Consider the following 12,127-nt stretch of genomic DNA (forward strand, 5'->3'; position numbering starts at 1 on the left):
AGATGAGTTCCATAAAAACCATTTCCATCTTTCTAGTTTTCAGCAATTCTTTAAGTTTTTCAGATCCAGGAAGCAAGAGCTTTTGAGACTATTCAGTGAAGCTTGCCATAGGATACCAAACCTTTTTCTAAAAGGGCAGGGAAGGGGATGCACATCTACATGGCAGTGGGTTATACCTGGAGATGATTCTGATTCAGCCTTGGGCTGAATTTTTCCCAGCTGAGGTTAAACTCCACAATTCTACTCGCACTGTGAGAAGAAATTTTGATACAATGATGAATAACCACACGTTAGCTCAGAATGGTACTTTATGCTGTCTGAGAATCATTAGATCTTAATACAGGGTGGGTGAAAACCAGCAGCATTTTCAGTAACATCCTCTGTACTGGAGATCCAAGGAGACTCACTATATGTATCTGTACCACAGGAGCATTCCTGTTCTGGCTGCAGTTAAGCCATTTCCCATTGTCAAAATGTTTTGTCTGTCTTTTAGGGAGAAGGAGGTCCTGCGGGTCCTGCTGGTCCTGCTGGTGCCCGTGGTATCCCTGTAAGTTGTAATTTCTACAGTTACTCCTGTGTCAAAGACATGATGTTCAGAAAACTGCTTTTTTAAAGACCGTTCTAACCAGTCATCTGTTCTTTGTCCTCTCTCTAGGGTGAACGTGGTGAGCCTGGTCCTGTAGGTCCCAGTGGATTTGCTGGACCCCCTGTGAGTTTTGTTTGCACTTTCCTCATATTGATGCCATAACCTTCCTCTATTTCCTCTGCAAGGTTTTCAATTCCTCGTTTTGTCTGTTTTTCTGCCCACAGGGTGCAGCTGGTCAGCCTGGTGCTAAAGGCGAGCGTGGGCCCAAAGGACCTAAGGGTGAAACTGGACCAGCAGGTGCCATTGGCCCAGTTGGTGCTTCTGGACCACCAGTAAGTGAATTGTGTCTTTGTGAAATGCATAGTTCTCAACTGTGCCATGCAAGCAATACATTAGCCTGAAAGCCTTGAATTCTGAGAAGGTAATGAAAGAAAGAAACAAAACTTCAAGCCAGGCTGTGAGAAAAGTTACCATGCTGATTTTCACACATTATGTAAATTTTATCGATCTATTTATGTGGGCTCAGATTGTGAGTCTGGAACTGAAATGAAGACAAAATAATAACTAATTTTCAACTTGCTCTGAAGATCAGCAAAATCACTCTATCTTGGACCATTCAGGGGGTGATTGTGGGTAAGTTCTGAGCTGAGGACATTGACACTTTTCTCTCAAAGATGGGATGTGCTGTCACACTTTGATTTTCAGACTCAGTCATCCAGAAGCATGTGCAAATTTGTCTGTGCACCCATTTGCACATAGGCTTTTCATGTGCTGGCACCTTTATAGCCCAAAGTTGTATATTGCCTTACATGCATATTACTGGGGAACTGCTTGAAATGATGCAGAAAGTCAGACCCACGTGCTTCAAATACCACAAAGTGTTGCAGAATAGCGTAGCTTGGGTTAATTATTGTATGATTTTAATACCAATAGCAGGCTCTTGCACTAAGTGGCTGTATTAGTCACACAGTGCAAACAGACGATTTTATGATTTTGCCCTGTTTTCACATTTTGACTTCCAGATTTGTTTAGATGCATGTAACATTTGCAAGGAAATTAATCTGAATCATAAATGCCTTATGCAACTTTTCTCGGGCCTTATGATACTGATCCAAAATGTGTGTGAGAATTTAATACCCTGCTGTCAGGATAGGCAGCTTGGTTTTGGGCCCAGTCCTTCTGCTGGTATAAAAATCACCCTTAGCTTTCACAATAGTGACACTGAGCCCTTGTTCTAAATAGGGAGCATTAATTATCTTTGCTTGATCCATCTCTCTTTTTCAATCCTTTATACTTAGGGTCCTGCTGGTGCTGCTGGTCCTGCTGGCCCTCGTGGTGATGCTGGTCCTCCTGTAAGTCTTCAGGCTTTTAGTACTGACATTGTTGCTTTTCATGAAGTTATTGTTTCCTTAAAACCTAATCTTAATTTTCAAATTTGTTTTTAGGGCATGACTGGTTTCCCTGGTGCTGCTGGAAGAGTTGGTCCTCCTGGCCCTGCTGTAAGTAACTAATGAAGAAATGTAATGGGAGATAAGTCAGAAGCTGCTTTCCTTAGGGATAATCCTAACTTTTGTTTCATTGATGTGAATCATAATTTTACTGGAATAACCTCAGATCCTTATAGAACTGGATGAGAAAAAAAAATCTAATTCTTCAAACTCCCAGAGTACAACCTATGCATTTAATTTGTGAGTTTTATCAAAACATCTATCAAGCATCCCTATGCTTCTTGAAGTACCCACCATTTTAAAAAATCAATGTTTATTTGCTTTTGTTCAAATCAATGGCTATGCAATTACTCATGATGGAGTGGAATAAGAAGGTCATGTCCAATCTGCAGAAAAATGTTAAGGTTATTGTATGTCTACATTTTCTAAAGTACCTGCAGTTCTAGTCCCTGTCTTGAGCAGGGCAAACTCACTCTGTTTTGGAATGTGACTATTTTTTATTTTTCAGCAAGAAATTCTCATTCTAGATTGACATTTGTAGTCTTTTCAAAGGTGTTTCCAACCTTTACCAAAAGGCACTTCTTTTCTTAGTTACTCTAGATTTAAATAAATTTTAAATCGCATTATCCAAAGCAAATAATCCTGTTGAATTGGAAGATACTGGGGTTTTTTTTTCTCATGGATTTTTTAGTTGCAATTAATGTCTCCAACAAGAGACACATCTATATTTTCCCACCAAATTTTGCCACTTTCAGCTGCCCAGAGTTTAAAAAAAAAAAAAAAAAAGCAGTCAAATTCTACTGCTTCCAGCTCTCCACTGCTAACAAAGCAATAGAAGTTGCTGCTTTGGAGCAGCTGATGACCTGTTTATTGCAGGGGACTATTTTTTCACATGAACTTAAAATGAAATGTTATCCTCAGGTCTATATTGTAATGGTATCATATTCATACTCAATCCTAGGGCATCACTGGTCCCCCTGGTCCTCCTGGCCCAGCTGGTAAAGATGGTCCTCGAGGTCTACGTGGTGATGTTGGACCAGTTGGCCGCACTGGTGAACAAGGTATTGCTGGCCCACCTGGTTTTGCTGGTGAGAAAGGTCCATCTGGAGAGGCTGGTGCTGCTGTAAGTTACTGAGTATCACATCTCGTTAAATATGTTTCTCTTCATGTGAATGTTATGGCTTCTGAGATACTTTTGGTGTTTGTGAAGGGCTTTTCAACTTTATGCACAAATTTAGCAAAGCCTTTTAAGTAGAAGTTCCACTGAGACACAAGAAATTGTTCATAGGTATGCTTGACAAACATACTATAAAAAGTGAGCCTGATCCCTGGATCAGGGTTCTCTTTCTCTTTTTCTCTTGTGGTGAGTTGTATCTTTCTCTAACTACAGAAGAAATTGATATTTAGTTTGAGAAAAGGAAGTACATCTTCTACACTGAAATTGATCCTCATGGATAGAAAAACAAGGAACCTGTGAATATCCATTTAGAATAATCTCAATTCATAGCTGCATCAGAAACTCTGATTTGTGGGGATCACAAGGTTAAAGTTGTCTGCCCACAGGTTGATGTAGAATTATGCAAATAAATTAATTACTTTTGAGTATCTTTAAGCACATCCAGAATTACTGGCTTTTTTTAAAAGTCATACATGTTTCTGTCTTATTGAAGTAAGCACTTGCGTGAAATACCACAATTGTTACTCAACAAAAAAATTATAGAAATTTCTTCTGTGATCTGCAAAAATTGTAACCAAGAATGCAGTTTTCAATATCATTGTCTGATGTGTATAAAGAATGTATGTTACATTGTGTAAATGTATGTTACATTGTGTATAAAGAGTGTATGTTACATTTATTTTTGTCTATTAATATAAATATTATTCTCTTCATATCATAGGGTCCTCCTGGTACCCCAGGTCCTCAGGGTATTCTTGGTGCTCCTGGTATCCTTGGTCTGCCTGGCTCTCGGGGAGAACGTGGTCTTCCAGGCATCTCTGGAGCAACAGTGAGTATATGATTAGTTAACTGCTTTAAACAGATAACATGTAATTAAAAAGGAAAAAAACCACACACAGATGAGGTCCTGTCTTATGGGAAGCCAGGGAGATGCAGGTTATGCTGTTTCCATTGCTGTTGGAAACAGAGGATATGGACCTACCAGACGTAGATCAGTGGAAGAAATTATGGCTTGTTGCAGACAAACCAGAATTATCTGCAGGTGAGCAAATTTCTGAATGTCAGAAATGTTAAGAGGTTTCTAGTAGTATGATTTAGAATGAAGATAATATTTTATATAGGTTGGTATGTTTCTTGTGTCCTGATTCTTTTTTCCTTCCCAAACTCATTGCAGAGAAATGTTGCTCTTAGATGAAAGCTAGAAGTTCTGTAAGACTGGTTTGTGTGGTATTATAATGTCACATTTTGTTACAACTGTTCCTGTATTAGGGTGAACCTGGTCCCCTGGGTGTTTCTGGTCCTCCTGGTGCCCGTGGTCCCTCTGGTCCTGTGGGTTCTCCTGGTCCAAATGGTGCTCCTGGTGAAGCTGGACGTGATGTAAGCTGGTTTTTTATCCTCTTCAGGTTGCTTTTTCTTTATTCTGATCCAAATACAAATACTCGGAAAAAGTGGATGGAACTGGAGGCTGTTCTGCTAGCAAACTTGAGCAATGTCTTTAGAGAAAATTATATCAGGCTTTTTATAGACATGGATTCCTATGCCCAACTAGGTGACAGACGTTTTAAAGCACAAGTTGTGTCTGAAATACATCCTGAAATCACTCTCAGAATCTTTTCACTTTTTACATAAATGCCAAGAAAAACAGAACATGCATATCTATCATGAAAGTATAAAAATTGCAGCCTTATCAGGGAAGCTTATTTGATAACCTGAAGCATAGTTAATATGTTGCTAATACAAATCTTGCAGAGACTTTGCAGAATTTCAAAGAGAACAGTAATTTAAAAATCCTGAACTTTGTTTCATTGGAATTTTCTGAAGGAAAATGGATTTTTTTTTGGACACAGCCTAAGTGCTGAAGTGAAATTAATATTCACAAAGGAAACCATTTAACCTTATGAAGTACCACAGCAAAGTAATTTAGTTGTGGCTATTGTTTAGGTTCTTTTCCCTCCACTGGCATTTTCATCTAAAAAGAAAGTCTCAGTTTTAAAAGAGTGCAAGCTAGTGAAGACCGCTATTGTCTTAGCCTTTTCATTTAGAGAAATGTTGCAAAGCCCAGTAATTTTTTTCTTTACTGAACTTTTAAAACCTAAAATATTTGAAGACCATTTTAGTTTTCTCAGAACATTAGTATATTTAAGGCATTTGAGGATGGCATGTATAAGGAAGTTTTTTCTCTTTAAGATTTATACTATCCTACCTCAATATCTTCTTATTCTCACTGTAAGCAATTAGACTGAGACACAGTTCTGTGTGAGATGAAAGGTGATGGAATTTAGTAATTTTTTTCATGGTATTTTAATAGGGCAATCCTGGAAATGATGGTCCTCCAGGCCGTGATGGTGCTCCTGGTTTCAAGGTAACTTGTTTCTTTTTCTTTTATTTCATTGTCATGGAAGATATATTACAATATGTGTAAGTCAGTAATAACAATGTGTCTCCTGTTGCATTCCTTTGTTCCCAGGGTGAGCGTGGTGCTCCTGGTAGTCCTGGTCCCAGTGGTGCTCTGGGTGCTCCTGGTCCTCATGGCCAAGTTGGTCCTTCTGGAAAGCCTGGAAACCGTGGTGAACCTGTAAGTTGATGAGATGATGATATACCTTAACTTTCTAGATTAAAGTCTAAGAGGACTAAGACCTGTCTATAATATATACAAAGTACATCCCACCGTTACAATGTGTAGATAATAACTTCACTTTCTCCAGAGATGTGTTGAGCATGGAACTCTCATTAGAACAATATACAGCAGTGACATGTATTCTCTGTTCTTGTTTCAGGGCCCTGCTGGTGCTGTCGGTCCTGCTGGTGCTTTTGGTCCAAGAGGTCTTGCTGTGAGTCTGATTTTTAAATGCATTACCACATTGATGCAAGAAGAGAAAACATGCTTTATAAGTAAGGACTCATAATTGTGATCAAGGGGCCCAAAAAGTAATGTTTTAGGACCTGAAAATATTTAGGAACTTAGAATCTCAGTTAGCATTCTCTTTGTGGGATCAGTCCTGAAGCTTTTGGGATTGGCACTCTTCCTGGATGTGTTAAGGGGATGTCCATTATATACATTGGGATATGACTTAATGTAGAATATTTACACTTAATTTTTGCTTTGACAGAAGTATGTTCTTTAAGCCTTCTAATTTATTCCCTTGACACCTATATCCCTTCCTAGGGCCCACAAGGTCCACGTGGTGAGAAAGGTCTACCTGGTGATAAGGGGCCTAGAGGTCTGCCTGGCTTGAAGGGACACAATGGATTGCAGGGTCTTCCTGGTCTTGCTGTAAGTTAATGATTTTCAGGGTTTTTAATATAATGAGGAAAAAAGAAAACCAAAATAAGGTCTTACCAGTAAAGAATTACATCTGTGCAATACGATATGTTAATACCACTTACTCCACTCTGCAGCACCTTTCAAATGAAGAGTCATAAATAGTCTTTAACATTCAACATTTTTTGTACAAAATGGCAGGTTCTGGTATTGGTATTGGAACTGTGACTACCATTAGTCCCCTTGAAGCTCAATTGCATTTGGCTAACAAAGAATTTAAAAATCTTCTACTTTTGTTTTAGTATTATTTCTTATTTTGGCCAGAAATCGTAAAACAGTTATCTTAGAAAAGATGAAGTAATTTGTGGATTTTCTTCCCTTTAATTTTGGGTATCAACATTAGGAAGTCTGACTTTGTTTTAAATTCTTTCTGATCTTCTCTGAAGATCAGAAGAAACAATATAAAGAATTGTATAGGTTATCCTCATAAATATATTTTTATGCCCTCTCTCCTCTCTTCCCAAAACAAGCATTTTATACCCTAACTCCACTAATAAATGTCATTAGCCCTAGATTCCCATTCTCTGAAGCCAAATACACATTACATACATTTCCCTCTTGAATCAAGCAAACACAAACATGTTCCACTGCTCTTTTTTTGATGACTCTGTATCTTTCCCAATAGGGCCAGCATGGTGATCAAGGTCCTCCTGGTAACACTGGCCCTGCTGGCCCAAGGGTAAGTGAATTACAGAATATATTCAAGTAACTCCCATTCTCTTTCTGCAATATTTATGTATGCTCTCATCCATATGAATCCCTATTTGTAGCATTTTTAGTGTCATTTAAACTGTTCAAATTTCCATTTAGGGTCCACCTGGTCCTTCTGGTCCTCCTGGTAAAGATGGTCGCAATGGTCTCCCTGGACCTATTGGCCCTGCTGGTGTGCGTGGCTCTCATGGTAGCCAAGGTCCTGCTGTGAGTATAACCTCTTTTTTTTTGTTGATTTAACACATTTATGTTATATTATAAGCTTAGTAATTAAATCACTTCAGAAGCCTAGCAGTTTAATAATGCACATGTTTTATTTCTTAAAAAAAGATATTTAATATTAGGGAAATGTTTAATAGACCTGAACTAAAAGGTTTTCTTTGCTCCCTATGGCCAGAGTGCAAATGAACAAAGGAGATGTGGTAGTCCTGCACTGTGCATCTTCCATTGCTTCAACCCATAGCAGTCACCACAGGGCAAGTCCATGTGTGCTGCCTCCAATTAGAGCTGAGGGTGCCAGGAGTTAACCAGGAGTATGCATGTGTGGAAAGCATTTCATTAAAAGCACCATATCTCTAACAGAATGCTTTTCTTCTGCTTTTGGAAAACTTCAGGGTCCTCCTGGTCCTCCTGGTCCCCCTGGCCCCCCTGGTCCCAATGGTGGTGGATATGAAGTTGGTTTTGATGCAGAATACTACCGGGCTGATCAGCCTTCTCTCAGACCCAAGGATTATGAAGTTGATGCCACTCTGAAAACACTGAACAACCAAATTGAGACCCTGCTGACCCCAGAAGGCTCCAGAAAGAACCCAGCTCGCACCTGCCGTGACCTCAGACTTAGCCACCCAGAATGGAGCAGCGGTATGCTAGTGCCAAATGTTTGTCCTTTCTGTCTCAGGGAGCACTTCCAGGGCATTAGCTTTCTTCAATGAAAGGTATCCTTGGCCATGTGGCAAAAATACTAATTGACCAATGAAGAAGTTCTTTCTGCCTCCACTGAAAATAGTTACATCCTGAAAAGCTCTTTGTTGATATTGTTGCACATTACTGCAATAATTTTCCAAAATAATACAAAAATATTTAACCCTTGCTTTTAAATACAGTTTCTTATACATTAACAATCCAAAATATCTGTATCCCATTTTTCACCTTAATATTGCACCTAGCTGTGATATTTATGGCCTGGGTTCCCATATCAGACAAGTGAATATGAACTGCATGCAGAGTTTATGCTGAGTGAACCATGATTCACATTTCTTCCCTCAACGGCAGGCTTCTACTGGATTGACCCCAACCAAGGCTGCACTGCAGATGCCATTAGAGTATACTGTGATTTTTCAAATGGTGAGACTTGCATCTATGCCAACCCTGACAATATTCCTGCTAAGAACTGGTATATCAACAAGAATCCCAAGGACAAGAAGCAGCACATATGGTTTGGTGAAACTATCCATGGTGGCAGCCAGGTAAGTGATGTATGGCAGGGTGATTGTTTCCTACAGCGCTGTCTGAAGAGTTCTCAATTTGCTGACTCTCAGAAGCAAGCAGATAAATTAAAGAAAAACATCAATGTTTTAAATTGGTATTTGTTACATAAAATACATACAATACTATTCCTGGGAAAATATTTCTATTACACATCAGATTCTGAGTGCATGCCACCATAACATTCAGAATTGTTGCACATTAGATACTGTCCCAGCAAATTGCAAATACATCACTTTTGTACAGCTAAGAAGCCTAATTCTTAAATGAAATTGAGTTGATATTGTGATGAAGTGTCTAAGATGAGATTTAATCACATTGGATCAGAGCAGTCTAGGGTCCTGTTTCTTAGAGGGTCAAAAAGTAGATGCTGTAAAAAGAATATAAGAGTGAAGAAAATATTTGTACTATCCACAGACACTATTATATTAAAAAAAGTTTCAAAATTCTAGCAAAAAAGTTTTCACAGTTTTATTGAGACAGGCATTGTTTGGGTGTAGCTGTGGGAACAGTAGATTGTCTTCCTTGAACTTTACCTCATCTTGTCTCTGAATTCATATAAACTGTTAACACCATACCTTGGAACAGAACTCTACAGTTCGACTACATCCACTCATGTCTGGTTGTCAGTCTACCTCCTCCTACTTTTATTTCATATTCTTTAGCTCTGGAGTGGCAATAGAAAAGTGACTGCAGGCTTCTGATTCTTTTTTTAAAGTTCCTAGCTGTCATGGTTTAAGCTCAGATAGAAATTAGGTACCACTGCCACTTGCTCAACTCCTCTTTTTTCCCCGCAATCCACTGTAGTAGAAGGGGGCGGAGAATCAAAGAAATACTGGCATGTTGACATAAAAACAGCTTAATATTTGAAAATAAAATATAGTAACAATGGTAAATAATAATGATAATAAAAAGGAAAGCAATATGTGATACAAAATGTCATTGCTAACCACCTGATGACTGGTGCCCTGCTTCCTGAACTCAGATTGGCTGCCCTTTTGGGTTACTTCATCCCAGTTTATATACTGGGCATTATTTTTTATGGTGTTAAATATCCCTTTAATCAGCCCAGGTTACCTGTGCCAGCTATGCTCCCTCCTAGTTTATTTTGTCCACTTCCTCACTGGCAGAGCATGAAACGCACACAAAAAAAAAAATTGTCCTTGACTTAAGATAATCACAACTTAGCAAAATCCAAAACATCAGTGTGTTTTCAACACCATTCTCATTCCAAATCCAAAACACAGCACTGTATCAGCAACTGAGAAAAAATTAACTCCACCCTAGCTGAAACCAGGACACTAGAGCAGCCATCACACATTTTCATTGCAATATATTCCTTTCCCCCACAATACAACTGACTGGGTTCCTCTCTGTTTTTCAGTTTGAATACAATAGTGAAGGAGTGACCTCAAAGGATATGGCCACCCAACTTGCCTTCATGCGTCTGCTGGCCAACCATGCCTCCCAGAACATCACTTACCACTGCAAGAACAGCATTGCCTACATGGATGCAGAAACTGGCAACCTTAAGAAGGCTGTTGTGCTGCAGGGATCCAACGATGTTGAACTACGAGCTGAAGGCAACAGCAGATTCACTTTCAGTGTTCTTGAGGATGGCTGCTCTGTAAGTAACACAGAAACCATGGGCATGGTGACTGCCCAGGCCTAAGCATGTGATTAGGGATAGAGTTGTGTTTTAATTCAGAATTAGATTATTGGTCAAACCAGCAAAATTTTGCCTGGTGAAGATACATAGCCTACAAACCCAACCATGGTAGATCCTTAACAAGTGATAAGGAAGAGGTTACAAAAAAAATCCTACCTTGTACTGTACATGTGGCCAAAAAAAGAGTTTTCAGAGGGACCAGATCCAAATTCTATGTAAACAGAAGCAAACAATGCACATGCTATAGAAGGGGTCGGATCATTAAGTCCTGAAAGAATCAGGCAGGGTTCTCTTTGGATCTAACATCAGTGAGAATAATATGGTAGCTTGCATACAGCATCACATTGGACTACAGAAGATTCAAGTAAATATTTTCTCTCTATTGGAGATCTAAATAGTTGGATGTGGTATCTGATTTGCAAACAATACAAGCAAAATTAATATGATATTATTTCAGAAATTATCCATTCAGGTGAAACAATTCTTAATACTGTGAACAATGCAATAACAGCTGCAATGAATCTTCTCTTACAGAGAAAGAACAATGAATGGGGCAAAACAATCATTGAATACAGAACAAATAAGCCATCCCGCTTGCCCATCCTTGACATTGCACCTTTGGATATTGGCGGCGCTGACCAAGAATTCGGTTTGGACATTGGCCCAGTCTGTTTTAAATGAATGAACTAAAATTAACTTAAAGCCTCTCCCAAATTATTCTCTTGTCATTTCTTTTTATAATGAAAGCTGACTCCTTCCATTTCTTCTGTTCATCTACTTGCTTAAACTCTGGGCCAAAGAGAAGGAGAAGAATTGATTGGAGCATTGTGCAATGAAATTTAATACAGCCCCAAATGGACTTGGAAGTCTTTCAAGATTTAACACCTTGTTTTGGGAAATGTCAACCTTTGTAAAGAAAAAAAAAACAAAATAAAAAGTCATGAAAGTTTGCACCACTTGTGGCCTTTGAATATCTTCCACAGAGGAAGTTTAAATCCATGACTTCCAAAGGTTTAAACTACCTCATACACTAAATCAAGAGTGATCCACATCTTTTGTAGGAACTTCTCCATACAATCTGAGGTATTTTCAATTCCACTCAAAATACAGTGGTGCTAATTGCATAATTACAGAGTATCTTTCCAATACTTGAACTTTGATGGTGCTAGTAGCATTTAAAGTATTGCTTCTCTGTTTCTTTGAAGTCTGTCTTAAAACTTAGGATGTCCTGTCTCACCCACAGCTTAAGCATGTGGATAATTTTTCTTCCTCTTTGTCTTCTTCCTCCAAAATCAGGTGTTCCCACTTTCAAATTTCATTTCAATCTTCTTCTATGGGTAAAAAAAGGTCATCATTTCTCAAAAAAAGAAAGAAAATGTATTTTGTATATGTGAGATGTTTAAATAAATTGTGAAAAAATGAAATAAAGCATGTCCAGTGTTCCAAAAGAAACTATTTAATTAATTATTTGCTTAGATGCATTGGAGATTCTCACACCAAGATTTTAGCATGATGCTATAAAACATTTTGTAAAAGCCTCAAAAGGTTGCCTACAACTCTCTTAAGGGTGTGATTGTCTACTTGACTCTTCATTTCAACACTAACTTCTGAGAAGTTCTCAAGAAACTCACTCAGTGACTCTGTGCCTCAAAGTATGAGAAGTTCAGGAGCAGAAATAATTCCATCCTTTTTTCCAACTACTAAGTAGGATTAATGGCTGCAAAAAGGA

General features: G+C 38.6%; 1 protein-coding gene across 1 annotated transcript in view; it reads left to right on the top strand.

Annotated features, from left to right (window-relative positions):
- Positions 1 to 11,850, top strand: part of COL1A2 (collagen type I alpha 2 chain) — a 39,220-nt gene extending 27,370 nt beyond the window's left edge. Inside the window, exons 35-52 of the mRNA XM_053993021.1 lie at positions 494 to 547; positions 656 to 709; positions 811 to 918; positions 1,885 to 1,938; positions 2,032 to 2,085; positions 2,996 to 3,157; positions 3,933 to 4,040; positions 4,481 to 4,588; positions 5,520 to 5,573; positions 5,679 to 5,786; positions 5,989 to 6,042; positions 6,378 to 6,485; positions 7,159 to 7,212; positions 7,344 to 7,451; positions 7,859 to 8,105; positions 8,517 to 8,710; positions 10,114 to 10,356; positions 10,933 to 11,850. Of these exons, the coding sequence (XP_053848996.1) occupies positions 494 to 547; positions 656 to 709; positions 811 to 918; positions 1,885 to 1,938; positions 2,032 to 2,085; positions 2,996 to 3,157; positions 3,933 to 4,040; positions 4,481 to 4,588; positions 5,520 to 5,573; positions 5,679 to 5,786; positions 5,989 to 6,042; positions 6,378 to 6,485; positions 7,159 to 7,212; positions 7,344 to 7,451; positions 7,859 to 8,105; positions 8,517 to 8,710; positions 10,114 to 10,356; positions 10,933 to 11,079 (2,019 nt within the window). The 3' untranslated portion in view covers positions 11,080 to 11,850. The remainder of the gene's footprint in view (positions 1 to 493; positions 548 to 655; positions 710 to 810; positions 919 to 1,884; positions 1,939 to 2,031; positions 2,086 to 2,995; positions 3,158 to 3,932; positions 4,041 to 4,480; positions 4,589 to 5,519; positions 5,574 to 5,678; positions 5,787 to 5,988; positions 6,043 to 6,377; positions 6,486 to 7,158; positions 7,213 to 7,343; positions 7,452 to 7,858; positions 8,106 to 8,516; positions 8,711 to 10,113; positions 10,357 to 10,932) is intronic.
- Positions 11,851 to 12,127: the final 277 nt, after the last annotated feature.

The sequence above is a fragment of the Vidua macroura genome, chromosome 1, assembly GCF_024509145.1.
Source record: "Vidua macroura isolate BioBank_ID:100142 chromosome 1, ASM2450914v1, whole genome shotgun sequence".
Lineage (NCBI taxonomy): Eukaryota > Metazoa > Chordata > Aves > Passeriformes > Viduidae > Vidua > Vidua macroura.